The sequence below is a fragment of the Epinephelus fuscoguttatus genome, linkage group LG2, assembly GCF_011397635.1.
Source record: "Epinephelus fuscoguttatus linkage group LG2, E.fuscoguttatus.final_Chr_v1".
Taxonomy (NCBI): domain Eukaryota; kingdom Metazoa; phylum Chordata; class Actinopteri; order Perciformes; family Serranidae; genus Epinephelus; species Epinephelus fuscoguttatus.
In genome coordinates, this window is record NC_064753.1 from 19,821,334 (window position 1) to 19,845,909 (window position 24,576).

General features: G+C 39.3%; 2 protein-coding genes across 2 annotated transcripts; one reads left to right on the plus strand and one right to left on the minus strand.

Moving 5' to 3' along the window:
* Positions 1-7,599: 7,599 nt before the first annotated feature.
* LOC125880119 (uncharacterized) lies at positions 7,600-12,128 on the minus strand. The gene is made up of 8 exons (XM_049562409.1): positions 12,121-12,128; positions 11,563-11,677; positions 11,034-11,450; positions 10,676-10,898; positions 10,035-10,249; positions 9,812-9,959; positions 9,526-9,635; positions 7,600-8,689 (listed from the first exon to the last, which is right to left on the minus strand). The coding sequence occupies exons 1-8, from the start codon at positions 12,126-12,128 to the stop codon at positions 8,378-8,380; spliced, it is 1,548 nt and encodes a 515-aa protein (XP_049418366.1). The 3' UTR covers positions 7,600-8,377.
* Positions 12,040-24,063, plus strand: LOC125880134 (uncharacterized). Its single transcript, XM_049562435.1, has 4 exons — positions 12,040-13,434; positions 14,022-14,108; positions 14,624-16,423; positions 23,995-24,063. The coding sequence occupies exons 1-4, from the start codon at positions 12,994-12,996 to the stop codon at positions 24,061-24,063; spliced, it is 2,397 nt and encodes a 798-aa protein (XP_049418392.1). The 5' UTR covers positions 12,040-12,993.
* The last annotated feature ends 513 nt before the right edge of the window (positions 24,064-24,576 follow it).

A 24,576-nucleotide genomic window follows, 5' to 3' on the forward strand; every position in this document is an offset into this window, starting at 1 on the left:
CAGCGTCTCAGTCGAAGTTAGTTGAAATGTTTATGGTCCCAAAGAGACTTTGCCTTGCACACCTAATGAGCGCATAGAATAATGAGCACAGTTCAATAACAAGTAACAAGAGAAGAGAGAAACTTCACCATTTTTAATGACGCTGTGGTCACATTTGACACATTTTCCATTACTTTCTATTTAAACTGATTGATTGATTGCATTGTATATCACTATTGAGGAGTGGGAGAGAAGACAGGGGAGATTGACTTTGGCATTTGATATTCTTTAATGAACAACATCGTCTTTAATGAAACATCTTGCAAACACAACACAAATGCTAAAAACATTACTTAAAGTGTTGGCAGGCCTCACAAGTGCAGTCCATATGTAAGTGCTGTGTTGTCAGACCTTCTTCTCCCACCAGTGATGTGCCATTTTTTAGCAAATACTTGGCCACATCACATCCTCTACCTCACCACACATAGATACCAACAAAAACTCATCACCAAGATATAGTTTTGGGCTTTGATGCAATTGAGGTTTATACATTGGCCACATGAGCACCAAAAACCCAAAACAGTTGAAATCACATTAAAATCATATATATGAAAAGCAACAAAAGTTCACTTATGTAGGTATTCCCAAAGCTTTCAGCCATATCCCATGATCTTCTTCAGCAAGTTGGCATTGCTTAGGTGGCAATTCACGTACAACTTCAGAGACCGTCCTGTATAGACCCGTTTCCACCGAGCAGTATGGTACAGTTGAGTTTGATATGCTTTTTTTCCGTTTCCACTCAAAAAGTGGAACCGTTCCATACCGTCCCCATTTTTGGTCCCCCCCCTCTGTTGGGGTACCTAGCACACAGATCTGGTACTAAAGGGTGGAGCTGTGAACACTGCAGTCTGTTGATTGGTCAATAGCAAACAGAGTGACTCTCTGCTAAAGGGCTGAGTTGTGGCTGGTTTTGAAGCTCTAACCACTGTTCATACTGTGATTACAAGAACCTTAAAACATCTATCGTTTGTTTTACTGTCGTTTGGTCTGGTCTGGTTGTCGTGGTCGTCCTGCGTTGTGTGTTTTCTTTCTCTTCCTGCCTTTTCTTCCTCGTCTTTTGTTCTAATTGGCGGTTGGCAACCAGCTAGTCACATTACCGCCACCTAGCGGAGTGGAGTGGTCATGTGACGCCGTTGGTGTGTTTTGGACTTTACTTTTGGTTCCAAAGGTACGATACTGAAAGTGTTTGGTGGAAACAAGGCTTATGCGAACACCCGTTACCTCGTGTCCAAAGTCCTTTACTTGACTTTTGTGATGATACTGGTATATGGCTTAAGGTTTGGGAATTACTCAAGTTCACGATATTTTATCACAGATGTGTTCTCGTCAAGCATGAACCTCCACGCATATGAATAAAAACAACTGCATTATAACGACATGCATGTTGGGGTTTTGGTAAGTGAAATAGTTCAAGTGTTTTATGATTATTAGGTCCTCAAATTCAGTTGTGCACCTTGTACTGAGTAGTCCTGTGTCCTGCACCTTTTATATCACATTGTGCCAAAGTAGAGCATTTAGAAAACTTCTCAGCATGCAAAAGCTACCCCTCCTTCAGCATTGCAGGACAGAAGCACTCACTTTGTTCCTGCTGATCGACAAAGTAGCTAATAGCCTTGACCAAAGAATTCGCAAACAGAAATAGCCTTTTGATGGACAGAATACACAGGAACAGCCACAGAAAACTACTCTCACAGAGAAGCCTCCTGCAGCTTGGCACACAAAAGGCAGTGAGCAATTAAGATGGCTTAAAGATGATTTCCTTAGTTGAAAGTACAACAAAAGGACACATTTTAGTAGAGGTCAGAGTATAAAACAGTGATTTGAGGTTTTAAGACATTTTATTTACTTAATTAGATAAATTTGCAGTGGTAAGATGTGAGAGAGACGATTTAAATCCAGTAAACTTTCCTCCTCTGTCTACAAAGTACTTGAAAGTACCCTGTTGGGCCAGTATGAGAACCTGCTAAGACACAACAAGACTTCTTGTGTTACCTTCCCCTGTCTGGTCCTTGTAAACCATGCAAGGATGTGTTGGCCAAATGGGCCCCATCGGCTGTCTCTGGGGGGTCAGTTTGCTAAGTAGTAAACCTGTGTTCTGTCAGGTGTCATTAACGTCCAGCAGGAGTGTGAGGGGACCTGTCACGGCTAGGAGTAATGGATGTCTTCTCCACTGATTGCTAGCAGGGATGGAGTCAGCACAACCAGCAAATTAGAAGTGACATCTTGATGGAAGCAAAGCAGGAGGCACAGCTGGTCACACAAGTTAGATGGAGGAAGGGGAAGCTCAGAAAGTGGAGGAAAATAAGGAGCAGAGATAAAAGGAGAACAGAGGAGGATCCGAACGCAGACATCATCATCAGAGACTCTTTCAATGCATTTATGAATAGTGTATGTACTATGTTTTAATATTTGCTCTGTCAAAGAAATGACATCTTGAGCACTGACACCAGAGGGCTACCCTGTACCATCTCCTGTGTTCTCCTTGAGAAGCTGGGCTTGAGTGCTTTACTGTGGGTTGCCTTGAAAGTTGCCTTTAAATGGATGATCAGCAAACATAATGAAACTGTGACAGAATGCATGTCACCCTTGAGGTGATAGGTTTGTTGTGATGCTCTTGTGAGAACCTACAGACATGAAAAATATCTTAATTCTATCAGGTTCATTACACATCATCATCAGTGTTGGAGGGCAGCAACAGCGCTGCAGTGGGCAAAGGATTACTGTAGCGTCACAGCATCAACAACAAACAACCAAGCCACAATCACAGCAACATCCTCAATCACTTCAGGCTATGTAATAACACACAGAGCTAACAACATCAAGGGAATCACTCTGTGTCACTCAGCAGCCTCGGGGCGAGATGAGCACAGGAGCTGACATTATGAAATGGATTAGATTTGAGACCAATTAAAAATGAATTGCTCGAAATGAGCGCTGACCCTCACCGAATTGGATGCCAGTGATCTCATTAGGCTGGTCTCTCACTCTGTGCGAGCCAGCAGCTGGAGAACAGGCCCGCTTGACACACTGTCAGAGAGGGAGAAAACCCAAAGGGCTGCTGCCTGCAGTGGGCTGAGAATCATGTCTCCTCAAGATATGTGGCATGTGTGAGACATAGTGGTTGTGTTTATGGGTTTTTTTTGTGTGTGTCTGCCTGGATTGTATTTGTGTGACTGAGCATATTTTGTGCATTGTTCAAATCATTTCTCCAAATTACAATGCATGATTTGTATTTGAACTGGGCATTCAAATTTTTTTTCAGCTGGGAAATGAATGGCAGAATTACATTTGGCACCATACTATACTGCACTATATCTTTCTTTATTTAATTTACTGGAGGTTGGTTGGTCTGATGTGTCTCTAAAAATGGCCAAAAATAGCATGTTTTTCTTTCTTTTAAAGGAAGAAGGGTTCAGATCGAAACGAAGTCAGTTTGAAGTGTCTATAGAAAAAAAAGGGGGCGCTATTGACAAAAATCTGAAAAGCCCTCTTGACCTCTTGGGTGCATGAATGAAATGCTCCATCCAGCATAGCTCACTCTCACCGAAAAAATGACCACATACCTCAACTGTTGAAGCAGGTTATTGTGGCCCATACTTATTTTTATTTTATTGTGGCACGCTCTAGTGACCATAATAATTATTACAGGAGACAAGAAGGAAGTGACATGACGGATTTTGAAAAATGGTAACATCCACATTATCGGGACAATTATCAAAGATGCCCCATAGCCTGGGCAGGTAGGGTTGTGGATTGGTCAAACAAACAAAGAACTTTCACTGAGTAGACCAGTGTTTGTGTCCCAAAGTCAATCTTGACTTCTTTTAATGACAATGTAGTCTCGTAAGCTAGTATATGTCCTATGTCACACTAGTGACGTATTCATTCACTCATGTTCTTATCCTGTTTGGCGTTGCAGGTGTGCTGAAGCCTATCCCAGCTGACATTGGGTGAGACTGATGAGGAGAGCATGCAGAGCCAGCACATGAAGGCTCCCCCACCTGGGGTTCGCACCAGAAACCCTCTTGCTGTGAGGCGACAGTGCTAACCACTGCATCACAGTGCCACCACTAGTGTGGCATGGTGTGGCCACTAGTGACGTATGTAAAGTGTCCAGTGTAACATATGTCATGTGACATACCCAGCATTACTTTAATGACAAAAGAACTTATTTAATGTCAGACCGTGATGTTTTTCTAAACCTAAGCATGTAGTGTTGCTGCCTAAATCCAAATGGGTAGTTTTGGAGCAGAACTACAAGGTTTTATTACTTCTAGCCCATGTTTAAAACTACAACCATTAGAACAGTGGTATATGTTCTTCTGGGTCTAACATATAAGTGATTTTAAAAGTCAGCAGAAATTGACCTAATCTGTCACACAGGTTTGAGAGAGTGTTAAACAAATATTTCTACACATATGTGGATGCTGTTCAGATATGTTCAGAGTGCATTATGTGTGAATAACTGAATGATGGATTCATATTTGTTTGCAGTTCTTGTGTGCACATGCATGTGAAATATGAATTATCAGTTTGCTAAGACTAAATGCCATAAACAAAACAATAATAGTGTTGTCTTTTTAAGGGACACACTATGAGACGAATGCATTTATTAAAATAAATATTTTGCCTGATGCTTTTAAACAACAAACACTCCATAGTGATATATATGTATAAACTTAAAACACACATATTCCAACGATAAAACCACAGCCATTTACTGTTTTAGAACTATTCCCAGTTCTGCTCAGTATATTTATGTCCTCATCTCCATCACCACAGCCAATCCCTTTCCCATATTCTCGCTCCAAGTCGTGAGCAATTAGCCGCTTGCCATCTCGGCAGACTGTGTTTTGATTGGTCATTAAGCGTCTGAGGCCTTCATTAGTGACAGTGCCTTTATCACACGGAGGAAATTAGCTGATGTATAGAGAGAGCAGAAGAAACAAAAAAGAGGCTCAGAGGATGAGGAAAGTCTAGTCTGTACAGATGGTAATGGATATGGAAAGACAAAGTCAAGTGAGTGATGGATGAATCATACAGTATGTCTGCTATTCAGCCAGTGTCTCTTTTTATACCCCAGTGACACTCTGTGATCTCAGGACCCGGGGTGGCTTGCATGGTTCCCTTCTTAATGGGTACCCTCATTTAAAGAGAACATGCTGTGAAAGTTTGATTAGACTCGGAATTGAGTGGCAGTATGTGTCTGACTGAAAAATCCACCCTAAGTCAAAAAGAAACTCACAAGTTCACAAGCGCCTTAGTCAATGTGTGAACAAAGTGTTGGCAAGGTTGCACAATCATTCAAAAAAAAACATCCAATACCTTTCAAATAAAATTGAGAATTAGCTTGTCATTCTCATAGTAAAAATGTAACAATGATCTGTTAATGTTATAACATTTTGAGTGGACTGGCTGCCAGCAGTCATCACAGATAACAACACACTGATTCTATTTTTGGGTGGATTTAATCCCTTAAGATTTGTCCAGTAAAGACCATCTGGGTTCCCCTGTGGATTTTTCATGTGGGACCAGGGACTGATGGACATGTCCGTGTCCCCTGGGAACGCTGTTAATGCACTTTCAAGGTCGTCAGCTCTCGCTCTAAGTAGCACAGAGTGGCAACAAGCCCTGACAGCATCACTGGCCCAACGGAACTTGCATAAGATGGTTCCTGCTCCTGGAAGTGCGGGGCCATTAAAAATGGATAGATCAATATATAAGAATACACGCACCTCTAACTGTCAATGTTAATTCAGAGAGCAAGAGGAGAACCAAAGGAAAAGGGGGGGGGTTAAAGGACAAGGCAGTGGAAGTGTAGTTGAGGAGTTACAAGGGGAGAGGTAAAGGAGTGGAGAGGTAAAGGAGTGGAGAGGAGGAACATTATTAGGAATAGAGGGAAGGTTGTTGGGAGATGGAGGGATCAATTGGGTTTAAAGAGTGAACACATCCACAGCTCTGACTGTGTACAAAGGTAGTCCAAGTCTTTGCCAAAACATTTTATGATCCCACTTTTCTGCCTCTTTCGCAGGACCTCCCGTGTTTACAGCTTCACCCTTCTTTCAGAGAGAGTAAAAAAGATTAAACGTTATTGATTCTCACAAAGAAATGAACAGCAACGGATGTTACTTTATTCACTGCAAAAAACCCCTGTCTCAATATAAGAAAAAAAAAACTTGCTTTGAGTAGATAAAGACTAGAAACAAGTCAAATTTACTGCCAGTGCAGTAAGAGAATTTCACTTGCTAAGATTTCTTGAAATAAGACAAAATATCTAGACTTTAGAAAAGTCAGAATGTCTTGGAATAAGTAATAAGTCACTTGTTCTAAGCATTGCATTAAGTCAAATAAACTCAAAACTAGCTTTTCAGTTCTTCTTTCACTGGTGTTTCTTTCTTAATTTGAGTGAAAAAATCTTAAAACTAGAGCTACTAAAGAAGATCATTATTCTTAATTCAAGAGTTTGTTTCTTCTTAAAAAGGAGTGGAAAATTCTTGAAACCAGACCTACTAAGCAAGATTATTATTCTTAATTCAAGAGTTATTATCAACTTTTCTGTCTTAAAATGAGAAAGCCTAAAATGAAATCCAGCACACATAATTAACGTTGTCAGCATTTATTAATAATTTTCTGGCTCAGCACACACATACAGAGCAGCAGTATGAACACAGTCCATCCAAACTTTTTCTAGCATGGTTCAGTTTTTAAGCGCAATGACATTATCGAGGTTATACTTCATCATAACATGCATTCTGTTTTTGAAACTGACTGAATAATATGATGTATGATCAAGTAGCTTTTCAGCATCGATCAACTCTGTTGCCTGGGCAAGATTAGGCACAGCAACTTCATATGCTAAAAGATCTCTATTCAAACCCAAAGTCTTGTAAATCTGATATTCAAAACAATACAATGAACTGTTTACCACATAAATGTTTTTAATAAGTCCAAAGACTTGTCTTTCGAACATCCTCTTTATTGTGTACCTCAAGGTATTCAGAAGAGCACTTTGATACTGCTGCACTCCAGAGACAATACTGCTGATGCATCACCCTCAAGAATGATGTGCGTAATAACCTGCGCACTGCAAAAATAAACTGTCTAATTTTGGAATGTTGTCAAAATGAAATGGGCACTGAGCATCCCAATTTTGTACTTGAGAAGGAATTGGGTCCTGTCTCAGAAGTGACAAATATGGAGTACATTACAGCAAAACTTTTTGGGGATTGAAGGCATACAACACACAGTCAAAGTAAAGTGGCTTATACACGCATACATATGCAACATAGACACGTTTTTGAAACTGACTGGATAATGTGAAGTATGATCAAGTACAGTCCCACAAATATACTTTACAAAACACAAATCCAAAGTTTAGGTCAAAGCTGACCTAAGTTGACACACTTGCGTAACATACTTGCTGGGTTCAAGGAAGGGGTTGGCTTTGTATCTGAACTATTTCAATTAAGTGAAACTGAACATATGCATTTTTCTCTGTACTGTTCAACAGAAACAGCATGATCTTCAACAATACCAACATTTGCCCAGAAGACTGTTTTTTTTTTATCATGAGAGGCCAAGGTAGTGACAAAGGTAATGTAGCTTTGATGAAATGTAAGAGAATTTTGACAAAAACGTTTTACTGAAAGGACAAACACATTACACAGTACCATGAAATAGAAAGGGCTAGCACAGACTCTAAGTTGAGAGATGCTAAAAAGCTACTTGATCATACATCATATTATTCGGTCAGTTTCAAAATGACATCATTGATGGGAGCCTTTTCAAATCCCACTCACTATTTCCAAATAAACCTTACATTTTGCAGGTGATATTGAACTCTGAAGGAATACAGATATGCAATCTGCATGTGTGTGCTGCACATGCAGCCGAGCCAAACCAGGTGAAGGAACTTACTGGAGTTTGAACTACACTCATACTCATATTACTTTAAGTGCAATAAAAGCTTTGCAAGTAAATATCCAATCACAATGTGACATGACATCACTCAAAACTAGTACAATAATGCAGCGCTTTTGTGTTCCACCACGTTTGCAAACCTAATTAAATGTCTTAAACATCTAAAACTATTTAATAATTACTACTGAAACCCAGCTCTATAAAGTGCTGTCATGCAGAACATTTGTAGCACATATGTTTTGATGGTTGAGAAAGAAAAGCCATCAGAAATATTTTTTTATGAACCAAAGGAAGACTTTCAACTTTCATCTTCAATGTTTTCTCTTGTACTTCTTAACAACGTCATGACACTGAACACTGAAACTGTGTCAGTGGTGTTGTTTTTGTTTTTAACAATACTTATCCCTAGAGCACAGCTCTACGTCCCAATAAAGTTTTTCCACTCTGACATGGCTCGTTTGTATGAGGGAGTGTTGTCTCTCTCATGAAGTGAGTCATGTAATATTTCTGTCTGTATGACCGAGAGGAGGGTTGCCACACACCTTGGATATGTAAGGTGGATGGTGTAGTAGTAAGCCATCAGATACAGTAGACCTTCACCGAGTTCTTCCTTGGCAAATGTGGTGATGGGAGTGGTTCCGATTGCGACCAGACAGCAGGACCCATCAAAGAGCAATAGAGGGCTGGAGAGAGGTCTCTTCTGGAGGTAGATGGTGGGATCCTCTGTTGGCTACACAAAAAAAGAAATTATCAAAATTATGTTTTTCTTCTTGTTCCTACAGGTTTTCACAGTGCAGAATGATGTATTAGCAGAGTTTGACAGGAGGCTGTTTTCACATTCATCTGCTGAAAATAGAAAGTCTCTGTGCTCATTTAACATCAGATTTTAAGGGGTGGGCCTGCAAGTATGATTAGTGACATCAGAGTCACTCCTGGTAATATTCAACATTCACAAGTCTGATATGGAAACTTGAAACCTTCAGGACACCAAGAATGGACTTTACAGTGAAGTAGGAGACATGTTGTGTCCAGTGAGAAAAATTCAGAAATGTGCATGAAATGTGTATTTGCATATTTATAGATTCTGGAATTTTTATTGGGGGATTATTTTAATATGTTTTTCCTAAAAAATAAAGTAAATTATATCACATATTACAAGAGTATGCATTTTAAAAGAGGAAATCTTCATGACAACATTAAGTACATGTATAGCCATATGCTATACATGTACATAGATATACTATGATTGAATTCTAGCTTGTGCATATGGTATAGCATGTGGTATATGAAAGCAGACTTCCTTTCTTTTATAAAGATAGGGTCACTGATAGAAATATGCCCTACAGAAAAAGCAAAAACATGCGCCACTGAAATTATTATGAAAGAATGGCTCTTGCCTCCGTCAGTTTTACGAGTGTCGCCACCACATATGTCGAGAAATACTGGCGTACTTTGTTAGAGATAACGCATCATTAGAGAAAGAACAAAAGATGAAAGTAAAAGTAAAAGCCCTTCTACAGACAAACAATAAATGTCCAATGTGACAAAATATGAACCAATTCTCACCTGAAGGACATGAAGCAATGCCTCACTGGCATGTCCAATCTTCTTAGGCGGTGCAGCTGGTGAAGGAAAGAGTGTGGGGAGTGCCCTGACAAGCTCTATGGCGTGTTCCACTAGAATAGAACAAATCAAATTTTAGTTTGGTTACCTTTCCTAAACATGACTATTATCAGGTTCATAGTTAGGTCATAGACAATTCTTATTTTCATCAACATACACAATCCTATTTACACCCAGGTCTGAGGAAGCAGCTGCACAGATCATTAGAGACAGCAAAATGCCAAATTACCTCCATCCATGTTCATAGGTGGTTTCATCACTTTCTTCCAAACACCGTAAAATTGCACCTTGGCACAGAAGTCTTCCCATCTCTTCTTTACTTCATCAGTGAATTTCTTGTTGCCTTTATCCAGGATCCGACGCAGCTCATCCATCACCTATAATACAAATACAATTTAATACCAGCAACAATACTTGCTTTGTGGATAAGTCAAGATAAGTTACTTGCTTACATGATGAAGTTCCTTGAAACATGGATATGCATCCAGGATCTTCGTTGGCCTGTCCTCTTCTTTCAGGACATTACAGTCAATGAAGGCTCTTCTTGCTTCAAACTCAAGGTCAAGGAGTTGGGAGACAGCATCTTGGTTGGGTTTTGATTTCTTGTACATCGCTTGCAGAGTGTTGCAATGTCTGGCCTGGGTTGCCAGACTATCCTGACTCTCCACTATAACAGAGAACAATTATCAGTAATTGGTATCGGACATATAAATATCAATGACACTATTGGTTTTTAACAGCAAGTGTAACATTAAACCAAAACTGACAGATTATTTTAGCCCTTACATAGACGTGGCAGTTTGTTTTCTACGACAGAAAATTAAACGATAAGATATATTGATAAAGGAGATCACCTTAAGCCCCACCACACACAGTACTGTAAATGTATGTTACACACTCAGTAATGTGTGCTCCCTGTGCTCTGAGAGCCAAATAAATGAAAAGAAATGACAAATCATGTCACTTTACAGTAAATCAAGGAGCAATCACAATTAAAATATAGAACATCAATGTACGAAATATATCATGATATCCAATGCTATCGTAATATTGCTAACCTTCATGTTATAACAAAAATTCTGTTTCCACTTACATGAAGTGAGGCTATCATCAGAACTGCTCCCAGATCTTTGATGCAAAATAATTGTTGATCCACCACTTGAGTCTGCATCATAATCTTCTCCCTCCTTGTCACTTGTTGCGAAGTCAATCTGATGCCTTTTCTTTGAATGGCCTCTCACAGGTTGTGGCCCCCGCCTCTTTTGTGGGGACTTCACATTCTGCAGCCTCTTGAGAAGATTCTTGAAAATGGTCATCTGTGGTTAAAAAAAAAAAAAAAAAACTCACTGAGAAAAAAAATGTCAGTCAAAAATAAAAACATACACACTGGACTGTGTGCTACAAGTGCAAGAAATATAACAGAAAATATAACAGAAATTTTAATCACTTACATGCGTTTTGTCTTCATCCTGTAGCATGGGATAATACTCCACTAGTCTCCTAGCCATTGCAGTGATTTCGTGCCTGGTAGGGTATCGGACTTCTTCTCCTTGCTGACTCGCTCTCAAGATGGAAATCATGCTGGTGACAGTGTTCCTCACTAGCCTGCATCTCAGCTCTTTGGACATAATACATTCCCCCTCTCTGCCAGTGGAGACCATCTCAAAGTAGTGTTTACGCACTTGCTCTAACTCACTGTCTGTGTAGACAACATATTCTGGAGGACTGGGAAGCTGTAGGGTTTTCTTTGGGGTTTTCTTCACTAAAGGAGTGGATGCCTGGGGGCAGATTGGGGACATTCCTCCAGGTGACGACACAGGTCCTGTGTCAACAGGGCCAGCTTTGTCTGGTAAGGTGGGATTCTGATCCTGGGTAAGGGTGTAAAAAAAAAAAAATTGAAAGAGTTAATCAGACTCATTTAAATACAACAGGTCTTGTGCTACTGTAGGTGTTTTCAGGGCAAAGTGGGTAACCAGTTACCTCTGGGCTAATAACAGCCCACACTCGTTTCCTCCTGAGAAAGTGCTCTGGCCCAGGAAAAAGGTCTCTCAAATCATCACGACTGAGGGTGTGGAGTAAGGCCTCATCAATGCAGCTACAGAAACAGCCATAAACAAACCTTTTACAATTAAAACTGTCTATAGCTTTACAAAATTATATATTTACCTGTATTTAACTTAACGGGATGTACTCTTGTCGTTTTCTGTGTTTTCCATAATAAAATTTAAATACAATACAATTTAAATATTTGGTATCTATTCTTGTAAAACTGTTTAAATTAATTTGGTTTTTGAGATGTAAGCATGCACTGTAATTTAAACTAATAATTCACATTAGAATGCATTTATAATACTTAGACATGACATACCATTTAAAATTGAAACTGTAACATTATCCAGTTCATCCATGATTGTCCCAGTCTTGTTGTCCCTTTAATTGCCTCTGTTCCTGACAGGCAGAAAATATCACGTTAAGTCATGGTTAGGTCAATTTGGCCGAAGGCCTCTCTTCAACGCGGAAGCTCTCCTGTCCTGCTACCACCTCATCTCTACTCGGTGCACACTGTGTACACACATGCTGCTGCAGAGCAGCACTTTATGCTTCTTCATACATGGCGGGTATAAACCAGATACATTATCGCCACCCACAAGAGCTATGTAATAATAATAATTTTCACTGTGTAAATGCCGACAGCAGCACTGTTTCTGTTTAACATTTTAGCTAACGTTAGCTAGCCTAGGCAGCAGCTTTCCTTGACTGTAACGGCTGTAATGCAACCTTAACATTCCCGAGAAAAATACATGCATTGTCGACAGTTCATAATCATTTTTGGTTAAAGTGTTTTTGCGAAAAAGTTATATTACCTTTTCTCCTTATTGTGATAAATACTTTCCCTCTTCTCCCGGAATTCAAATGGCTGACCGTTGGCTCTGGGTGCAGGTGCAGACGTGACCACATGACTACAGTGAGGGGAGGTGTGTGTATGCACGAAACATATCAGTCTAAGTCTAAAAAGTTATAATTAAAATAGATAACACGTGGATATTACGACTTTACATTGAATATTAATCGTTAAACTTGTTTTATAATTTTTGTTTGCATTACTATGTAAGTTAAATTGAGTCTTTTAGAATGAATCCCCCCTACTTCCTGATTTGGTATAGACCAAACCAATGCGCCTTGCTCCGCCGGACTCCGCCAAAAACAATAGCTGGGAGTGTAATTACTGGTGGTGTGGGGTGGACTTGACTGGTTTGTGGACTGCTGGACTGCTTGTTTGATTTATAAATCGTTTATGTCGCTAAGCTAGGAAGACTTGAATTTGTCATTTGAGGAGTTTTAAATAAGGCTAACGCTAAACTAGTTGAAGTTACTGTCAGCTTCTGCCTGCAAGAATTTTTGGAGCGCAAAATGGCCTGTTGGAGGTGTGTGATTTGCTTCGTTTTTGTTGCCTTAACGCTGAAGTCCCTCTTAAGCCATATTAACACTGCACATGGTCGCAATCCCGATTTCCGTGTAATATGCGGCATTGATGGGTGCCCTGAAGAATACAGAGTCTTCAACTCTTTTTACTACCATATCAGACGCAGGCATGCTTTGTATCTTGTATCCGGCCGCCCACCCACTGGATGGAGGACAACAGCTTCATCTGAGCCATCTAGGATTGGAAGCGAAAATTTTGGTATACCAATTTTTTATGACTGTACCACGGAAACAAGAGGGCTGCAAAGAACCGCCAGTGAAGTCAACACACAGATCACTAATGACATGCAGCAGGAGCTGGAGGATTTCCAGTCACAAAGCCCTGATCATCAGCCGCAAGACTTCCCGATTCAGTGCCTTGATCATCAGGTAAGTCAAGATGTAATGTTGGCTATCATGCATCATAATGTTATACTATTATAATTCTTGGCATGAGCTAGTCTGAACTTAAATTGCAGTGGTGGAAAGTAGGGGTGTGTGGATTTCTTACCTGCTTCCTTGTTTGTGAGTGTAGTTGATCCCAGTGAAGTAGAGATGAGCAAAAGATTTGTCTGCTCAGAGCAGCCTCCTCAAGTGACCTCAAACATTGTAGACAGTCCTGCTAGTTAAAAATAGTGATCTGATGGTGAAATCCGCAGAACTAGGTTACATTATGATGCGTTTAGGGTTGACTAAGAAAAATGACAATTAGGCGATGGTAAACAACCAAGTCATTATGGTGTGTTCAAATGCAATTTCAAGAAAAAGAAAATGTAGGTATGCAGCAAGACAATGTAATACTTCTACAACATCAAGCTGATCAAGTGATAATATTTATGTACTTTTACTGTGATAGGATTTTTTATGCAGGACTCAATAGATACTTATAATGGGATATTTTTTTAGATTGTTGTACTGGTACTTTTACTGCTGTAAAAGATCTGAGGACCTCTGCCACTGTTTGTATATGTCTACAGGAAGGACCTGGTGCATTGAGTGAGGATGTTACCAGACGTGCAGCTGCATTTGTCATCAATGTCCGGGAACAATGCCACCTGTCCCAGGTACTTACCATGCATCCATCTCATCAATATTATGTTTACATTTTTAATTTGTATATTAATACCCCTTAACAAGGTCTGCATACTTTAATTTCCTTAAAGTCAGTTTTAATGGGACATCTGCCACTAGTCACTTCTTCAGACTGAACAAACAATACAGCTGTCATCTTGAAACATTTTCATCAGATGAAAATCACATGATATATGTGCAAACCCACCAGCTTAATATATACAATATACAATCACAAACACCTATATGAAGAGAAAAATACATCATGTAATGCATAGAACCATAGACATAGAAAGGATCCTCAGAGCACAATGAAAATACAGTGGTAACCAATGTAATTATGTTCCTTCCACAAGAAACTCCCTGTGCTTCTAGGACAGTGACCATTTTGTTATAAATTATTGTTTAGAGGACTTTTGAGATGGGTTATGCTAGTTCTTGGTGATGGACAAACAGGATGTATACTTCATACTACTATTATTAATTAATTACTTTTTTTATGTTTCAGAGGAGCATCAACAGTATTGTCTCTGGAGTGCAGCAGTATCAAAGTGCTCTTCTGAATACCTTGAGGGACACCATGAAGAGGATCTTCGAAAGACATTCAGACAGTATGGAGAAACTCCAAGAGGAGGCACTGGCAACCTTGGACAATTTACAAGATCCTTTCTCCACAATGGCCACTAGATACAAACAGGACATTAACCTTGAGAGACTCTTTAGCCCAGTAAAACCAGAGGAGGTAGTGATATCTCAAAGGGTTTGTAGAGTTAAGAAAGGACAATCAAGGGTTCTTGCAATCAAAAACAAAAGTTTTTACTACATACCATTAATTAAGAGTCTTCAACAGCTGTTGTCCAATTCCAGAATTTTTGACATGATCAACACCACACCACAGAGCTGCCACAAAGAAGGGTTTTTGTATGACATTATTGATGGGAGCTTTTTCAAATCCCACCCACTGTTTTCAAATAAACCCTCTGCTTTGCAGGTGATATTGTATTCTGATGAAATAGAGATATGTAATCCCCTGGGACCACACGCTACAGCAAATAAATTGCTGATGGTTTATTATACTTTAGGAAACATAGACCCAAAGTTTAGGTCAAAGCTTGCTGCAATCAGACTCCTTGCTATAGCAAAAGCTAATGATATTGATGAGTGTGGTGTTGAGGTTGTCTTAGAAAGAATTCATAAAGACTTAGAGTTGCTGTATAATGGTGTCAAAATCCAAACAAAGAATGGGCAGATGGATTTATTTGGTGCTGTAGTTTCAGTATGTGGTGACACACTTGCCCAACATGAACTTGCTGGGTTCAAGGAAGGGGTTGGCTTCGCTTACAGCAAGTGCAGGCATTGTGAATGCACCTTTGATGAAATGCAGGAGAATTTTGACGAAAAAAGTTTTACTGAAAGGACATTGAACAGACATATTAGACAGTGCCTTGAAATAGAGAGGGCTAGCACAGACTTCTTGAAATCAGCCCTCAGAACCACCTATGGGATAAACCGAAGAAGCAAACTGGTTGATTTTCCAGCCTTTGACCTCATTCAGCAAACTCCGCAGGATATCATGCACATCATTCTTGAGGGTGTTGCACCTATGGAAATTAAGTGTGTGTTAAAACACCTTGTTCTTTCTGGACAATTGGAGTTGGACATGTTCAACTCGGCCTTGCAGAGTTTTCCTTTGTCAGCAATCGATGTACGTGACAAACCCTGTCCTATCAGTGTCACTACCTTGGCCTCTAATGATAAAAAACTTAAACAGTCCTCTGGGCAAATGTTGGTATTGTTGAAGATCATGCCATTTCTGTTGAACAGTATCGAGAAAAATGAATATGTTCAGTGTGTATTAGACTTAATTGAAATAGTTCAGATACTTTTTGCTCCTGTTCTATCTGTGGAAAGTGTAATAAGACTGAAAAAAATGATTGAGCAGCATCTAAAACAATTTAAGCAACTTTTTCCTGCAAATAACATAATTCCTAAGCAACATTATCTTCTGCATCTCCCTGCTCAAATCCTCTCTCTGGGCCCTTTGATAAGGCATATGTGCATGAGATTTGAGTCAAAGCACTGTTTTTTTAAACAATGGTCATCTAAATTGAACTTCAAAAATGTATGTAAGTCACTTGTGAACCATAACCAGCTTTTTGAATGTTGTCAAAATGAAATGGGCACTGAGCATCCCATTTTTGTACATGAGAAGGAATTGGGTCCTGTCTCAGAAGTGACAAATATGGAGTACATCACAGCAAAGATAAGAGACTTTTTGGGGATTGATGGCATACAACACGCAGTTAAAGTAAAGTGGCTTACCCTCAATGGAAATAAGTACAGCAGTGAAAAGTCTCTGATAATCACCAGTGCAAATGAGACAGTACCTGTCTTTGGACTTATCAAAAATATTTATGTGGTAAACAGTTCATTGTATTGTTTTGAATATCAGATTTACGAGACTTTGGGTTTGAATAGAGATCTTTTAGCATATGAAGTTGCTGTGCCTAATCTTGCCCAGGCAACAGAGTTGATCGATGCTGAAAAGCTACTTGATCATACATCATATTATTCAGTCAGTTTCAAAAACAGAACGTATGTTATGATGAAATATAACCTTGATGATGTCATTGCGCTTAAAAACTGAACCATACAGGAAAAAGTTTGGATGGACTGTGTGTGGCTAATGTGTTAATTGGCATGTGTGATTGTTTTTACTGGGCAGTCTTGAAACAAGTGTGGGGTTTTTTTTGCTTGGAAGTCTTGAAACGAGTTCTCACAGCTAAAACTTTCTCTTAAAAGTCTAAATGTGGCTTCGTACAGAGTCTCAGACAGTAATTTAGCTTGATGTGCATGTAAAATATCTAACTTTAAGATTTAGCAGCTAATTAAGAAAAAAAAGATCCATATTCTTAAAACAAGCTTGATAATCTAAGACAATTTGCTCCTGCAAAGTATATTCCTCTCAAAACAAGATAAATAAGAATTTTATGACCAGATTTAAGATATAAAGTCTTGCTTAGTTCATCAGTTTTTGCAGTGTTAAAACATCCCATCAAAACTGAAAATTCTGAGTCTTCTTATGGGTAAAGATAAGAGGTTAAACTTTGAAGAACTTGAAAATTTTGGGCAATTTAAACCCACTTGGTTCAAATTCTGCAATAGCTTCTTTGCATATGATGTCATACATCATTGTACTGTCCAGATGGAGGGCAGGCGTCTGGAGGCAAAGTCTACCAGCACTGCACAAATGCCTATGATATGTGATGTTTAAGGCTGTTACAATCAACCAAACTGGGAAAAAAACAAGGGCTACTTGTTAGCTACTTGGATGCTATTACAATGTGCCGTGACAATTTCTCCATGTTTTCAGCCATGACCCGGATTTTTAACAGCGTTTCACCAGACGTCTGGGAACTGTTGACCTAGTAGGTAAAAAATAGTAGCTAACGTTAGCTAATATTAGCTGTTATGCTTACGCACATTTAGTCACCCAGTCAAAAACAAGTTGACACCTGTTTCAGTCATGAACCCAAGTGCACAGAGAACAGTCACTGTCCACTAGACCCGCACTGTAAGCTGTACGATTTCATCAGCTCACCGTGTAACGTTAGTAAGGTCAGGGGGTCTGGAGGAGGAGGTAATTTGTGTCCACTCTCAGCAAATTAGTCATGTAGTGGGAAAGATCATTTCTCTTCATTTTGTATGGATCACATCCAACATGAGTTTCAATTTCCTGACGATACCTGCTGCCTACATGCTTTGAAGTAGTCACATTCCTCTAAATCCAATTGTGGTAAATGTATTTATAAATTCCTGCCCTCCATCTGGATTTCGGGCATCATAATAGCCATGTGATGTAACATAATAGCATAACAACATAACACAGTAAAACACTTGTCCTGGAAATCCAGATTTCTCCGTAGTCATAAGTTCGAGGTCCTGTAGAAAAAAAATCTTTAATTTCCATCCAGCTCTGTCAGTCACAAGCAACACATGTCAGTCTACACAGCGTGACACATTCACACCTCCATCGTAGACAGGAAGATATAAAATTACTCGAAAGCAAAATACACAATTTGGATTCTGTAGGTGTGTGAATGAGTGGTTATATGCAGTGTGTGATCTCTCTCCTTTTCCTTGTCGTGAAAAAAGAGCAATTAGGCAGCCTAAAGCTTTCTTAAACCCTTGTTGCTGTTTTGTCAAACAGGACCATTAAACAGATTAATTTCCATTCATTGGTTTGTTCCATTGGGGTGTGACCTATAAACACACACACACCCACACACACACACACACACACACACACACACACACATACATGCACACACTCTCTAACCAAACACACCAATAAAGACACTTTCTCATACACCTTCATTTGGCCCTGGGTGTGTGTGCAAGTTTGTGTTTGCATTTATATTCTAGAAATATGACAGTGCTTACACACTTTTAAAAAGTACCCTAAAGAATATTGGAATAATCAGTTCATTAAAGACCAGACTCAAAGCCCCACTAGCTGCTTGCAGAGGCTGCAAAGTTCACACTGCAATAACAAAAGTGTTGGGCAAAACAAACTACAAACTTTGCTGCTGTTGTAGTATTTGGGCTGTAATGGTTTGGGGAATGGTGCTTGGAGAAAGGCCACTGAGCCATTAAAAGCAAAGTGCTAATTCTTGTGAGAATGTGGACTTTAAAGTGAACTTTAAGGAAAATGTCCCATCAGATTATGGCATATCTTGTGTATACGAAAACATTTGGAGTTCAAATCTCCAAACTGTCTAAAATGGTAAAGGGTACATATTCTGTTCATCTGTGCTCAGTACATTCAAGTCAGTCTGGCCATTCAAGTTTGACATTTCTCATATACACTTGTACATTTTGGCCTGATGATAGTACTAGAAAAATTATCAACGAGTCAATAGAATGACATTTATCCTCTGATGATGATGAATAGCCACATTAAATCAAATCATAGTTTTGAACCTGCCAACATTACTTCACTAAAGTTCTGCAGCTAAAATGGAAAAAAAACCCAACATAAAATAAAACAAATAAAACAAAATGAAGAAAAAAAACAGAAACACTGAGCAGCATCTTGAGGTTTTTGATGTATTCTAATCGAACAAATGACAGTACAAAGCACATAGAGGGATTTTATCGTTTGATCAGTTTTTTTGCTTTTAGCTGCCTCATTACCTTTGCTACTTTAGATGCATCCTACACTACACATTTCTCTTTATTTTACTAAGTGGTGACAGTTTAATGAGAAACTTAAGAAGTGTCAAAAGTAATAATATTGATCATTTGCATGCTGGAGCTGTCACATAAGCAGAAAACTGTTAATATGAGATGAGGCTTTGTATTGTGGCCCTTTCATCATTTTATTTTTATTTTTTGTCTTTTTAAACCTACATGTTTTGTTCCCAGCTTTAGCGATGCTGCTTCTCCGTGTCTCATAGGGATGCTTGTCAATAAAGTTAAGCAATAAATCTGTCCTCTGATGTGATTGTTTGTAATATTAATGTTGTTTTATTCAGGCCTTTTCAAAATATTTTTAAGAATGCAAGAAAAGCTCAACAGAACTAACCTATTATCATTGTATTGTAGCAAATAGTGAAACTATGTTGTCTGGAGTCAACCAAACTAGTCATAGGGAGTGGGTAATAGTCATTTTACATTTTTATTGCCTCATAAATATTCCTTGCACAGTTCATGAATATCTTGCCCTGGATTAATTGCAAGTAAAAGATCAATTAACATATCAGTCAGAGGGCCCAGTGAGAATTTTGACCAGTGGTGGTGTTGAAGTGTGGAAGGAGAGAAAAAAAATCCTCTTCTGTTCATTTCCCTCAGTCATAATCTTCTCTTAATGATCTTGTCAGACTCTCTATTTGCTTGCCTGGTCTGAACTTTGACCAGTTGGGTCAATTTGCATGTGAATTATTAAATATATTTCCAGGTAATTATAATTCCAATCATAAGGCCAAGTGGTATTAAGATAAATTATGAAGTACCCTTATCAGACTGACATTTGGTTGGTTGATCAGACAGAAAGACAAAGATGGGTACAATCAAATAAAACTCTGGAAAAAATTCCCCGTAGGATTTAGAGTCAAGTTCTCACTTTTTTTTATAGATGTTACTAAGAAATAACAGCTTGCTAAATGAAAAATCCCAGGCATACCAGTCATTCAATGATCGAAAATCCGGTATTTCGCACTTTTAGCCCCATTTCTGGGTTGTTTATGATGAAATAGAGTGGTTAAGACCAAAATTTTGACGATTGTTCCTTTTTGGAGATTTTGGTTTCCCCCTGCCTGGCTTAACACTGCTGCCTATGGCTATGAGTGGTCAGTGGTGTTCTTTGATGTTCTTAAATAAAAATCGTAGCAAACTGTGGTTTCCATCTGTGTTTTCGCCATCCATCTCGATTGTGGAATTATTTTTTCAGCTGCCTCACTCCCGTGTGTAAACTTCCGCTTGATCGTTCGTTTGACCCTGAAGCATCATACACTCCAGCCCACTTGCTGGCGATAATGCTCCTTTACGAGGGTGTTGCCAACCGGCAGGAAACCAGTGCAGTGTAATGGGACACAGAAAAGAAGCAGAAGAAGAAGGCTGGCGTTGTGTTCAAAGGCAACGTACTGCGAAGGTTGTTTACAAGCGAGTAATCCATTGTTTGAACTTAATACAAAACTTTTGTTCTCATTCTTCCTCCAGGAGCGCACACAGCACTGTCGAGCCGGCACTTTTGCTGAGCTAAGAGACTACAATGACTACAACCTTGTCGTAAACAACCCCCTTTCCATTTCTGGTGGTGGATTACATTTGAAACATTTAGGGTGGACAGATTCACACATGGCCATAGACAGCAGGGGAAAGCCAAATTCTCCAAAAAGGAGCAATCATAAAAATTTTGGTCTTAACCACTCTGTTTCATCATAAACAACCAAGAAATGGGGCTCAAAGTGCAAAATAGTGGACTTCTCCTTTAAGTTAGTCCGTATGAAATCCATATTGCCACTGTATCCATCAGCCCGAAGTCTTTTAAAGACCATTTCATTGTATTCTTTAGGTTTCAACCTAAAGACCAAACTGAATTGTGTCTATAACCTCTTTAATGATACACTGTTTATTCATGATTTTGACAAGAAGTTGTGTTTTTATTTTGCCTGCAATGAAAAACAGTTATGAAAATACGTCATCGCTTAGAACACTCTTGTATAAAACAAGCCACAAAACTCAACAAAAGGACACAATGTACTATAGATACCAATAAGTCATCTTTTAAAAGGAAGCCCACTGAGTTCAGCTGAGAACACAGCGCAGTAAAGCAGTGAAATAGTACATCTTTAAACCCCAGACAGAGACAGAGATGGGCAGGTAAGTGACACTAAGTCAGCCTAACACTCCTATAATGATGACACATGAAGACAACTTATATCAATCAATTTCAAATGGTCCCTCAAACCGCTGTGACATGCCGACATATCTGTTGCCCCTGAGCATAGTTGCAGAAGTATTACATTTCATCATCTTCTGCCTTTGGCTGTTTCTGTTTGTTTAACAAGTCATCTGCCTCCCTCTAGAACAAGACTGAGGGAATACATTGTCTTATCTAAATCCTCTGAGTAACAGAGTTATTGCTAAACTGCTGTAACCCTCTCACATAATATTGCCTGAGCCTCAAAAATCAATGCTATTGCATTGGATAGTTTATGATGTTAATTGATTCGGCCTGGTCTATAGGGTGCATAAAACATTTTAGAAGAAAGTGACAGCAGAAAATACAGTAGAAATCAGGCCCTATGTAAATACAAAGTGTCTAGTCTGAGATTATATGTTCACAGCACTGTTTAAAAGTAGGACTTAGTAAGCTATATGACTTCACACGTCAGTTGGTTAGTTTCCAGAGCAGAAGAAGGATGAGTCAGAACCATAATTAATAGTCAGTATGAGTTTTTTAGTTTCTCCCCACATAGGAAAAACTTGTATGGACAGTTTGAAGACACAGCTTTCTCAAATATCAGGAATTAATTTTTATTAAAACACAGTAAGTCAGAGATGCAAATAACAGCACTGTGGTTCGAAGTAAAATACATCTTCCTATCAACAAAATTATTGGATGATGGAGGCAAACCAAAATCAACACAAAGATTAAACCAGACACTGACAGTGTTTTTGTCTTCAGACCTCTTATAAAAACAGACAAAACAGTGCTTTGTTGGTGTTCCTTGTCACATTTTAGATGTCAGTGATTTGTTAGCAGTTTCATCAAAGAGATACTTTTAAAGGGACATTGTGTAACATTTTCAGTTGTTTATTGGCAAAAATTGATGAAATGTCATTCATAAATATGTCATCATTGGTGTACTATTACCTCCACCAATAATCTGACTTATTCTCGTAAAAGGAGAATTTCGGATTTGTTTGTACATTGTGCGGGCAAGTTGTCTGGAGGGTTCCATAACGCTTCACCATCTTGAGAATACATCCGCCAGCAAGGGACATACAGCCCCGCCTTTGGCGTTTTCGTTGAGAGCCACACCAGCGCTGTGTGACTGAGAAGCCAAAGGAGAGGAGCAAGAGGTGCTTCGCTACTACCCCGGCAAATTTGAAACAAAGTCCCACTCTTTGAGCATAATGCAGGATCATGCATATGCTGCATCACGGGAGACGGAATCCTCATCGCCAAGAAAGTGCAAAAGGGAATCAAAAAGGCAACGTGACTGGCGAATTCAAAAAACGAGGGTCAACATCAGGATATCCTTTCCCAGGTGAAAAGAGCTGCTGAAGGAGAAAGGTAATGCAATCACAGGCCAGCGCCGCTGTTAGCTGTTAGCCACTGTTAGCTGTAACAATTAACAGCGGCGCAGTGATGCGAGGAGAGGGATTAGGTGTGTCAGTTGTCAAAAGACAAGACGTGATTGGTTTGTTTCAATAGTCCTATGTTGTAAACACAGCCAGCATGGTGAGGAGGGGGTTTGTCAACTCGCATGTGTCTGTGTAGCCTGAATGAATACTCCATGTAATCAGATGACATGGTTTCATCAACGCTATCATAGCTTTTTGGTACACAGTGGCTACCGTTGTTGCAATATGCGTTTGACAGTGAGGCGCTAGAGTGCACTATCCGCTCGAATGTAGTATGATTTCAACGTTAGATGGGGGAAGTTCCTACACACTGTGGCTTTAAATTATCCAATATTTCACAAAGAAGCAAAGTTAAAAAAAAAAATAATAATTGCACGTTATTTGGTCCTCCTCTAATCTCTCCCATATTAAGAACCACTTGAGTATATAAAGAAGCTACAACTTGACCAGCTACAACAGTAAAATGCTACCTTTCTCATATTTAACCATAATTAAATCTATAACTTAAAGATGTAGTGTAGGGGGATCAAACTCATTTTAGTTCATGAGCCACATATGAAGCTCTAGCCAAAGTTCAGTCAGGAAGACAATACTTTTTGTGCTGAGTCTGTAACTTTCTTCCTACCCCGCTATTCACTCCTCACACGCATGCTCACTCTCTATCTCTTACTGTCAGTTTTTGGGGCTGTCAATTGAGTCATCAGCTTTTCCACAGCTGATCTATAATTAACCAATAGCACAGCAACACACCTTCTCCGTCAGCCTATCATCTCACTGCTCCTCATTTTTTCTGCCCGCAGTCCTTTCATGCTGCTGCCGTGCGTACCCTCCACCTCCCCATCACCACTTAGTCTCCTTGGATGCAGCCTCATTTCGCCTCATCATTCATCTACCAAGTCATCAGCCACCACCACCTCCACCAGTGTCTAGACTGCATGGGGGGGATTTATCTTGCTGCTGCTCAGATGTTCCACAATCTCAGATAATCCCCCTGTGTTGTCTAAGCGTAGGTCGACCCTTAGAAAGGACCTAGCCAACTTCAGCTACTTTCTAGAGATTGTGGGGTTTCCCTAACTAAATAAAAACCTCAGATATTAACACAAAACTGCTTATAGCTCAGAAATTTCTTGTTTTCCATATACAGCTTTAGCTGCTATCTGCAAACATCACAAGTATTTTTAGATGTCACTAGCACAGCTGATGGAGGATGCGAGAGGATGCCAGTAATTCCACTAATTTAAGAGCATTTTAAAGTCCAAAAGTCAAAATTAATTGACTAAAAACACATGTTATCATTTCTAAAATTCACAACATGATTTTATCCAACAAAATTTTCTCCATCAATCCATGTTTGATGACATTTAGCCTCTTAAAAAAACAACTTTTTAACTGCAGTCACACTCCAGCTTGCTGCACTCCAGGGAGGCATGCACCTCGACTGAGGGAGAATTTGAGCAGCAAACAGCATCATAAATATTTTTAGTGATGAGCAAGGCAAGCAATGAAATTTTAATTCTTAAGAATATTCAGACATTGGCACTGGAATATGAAAAAAAACCCTGATTTTTTATTATTTTTTATTTTTTA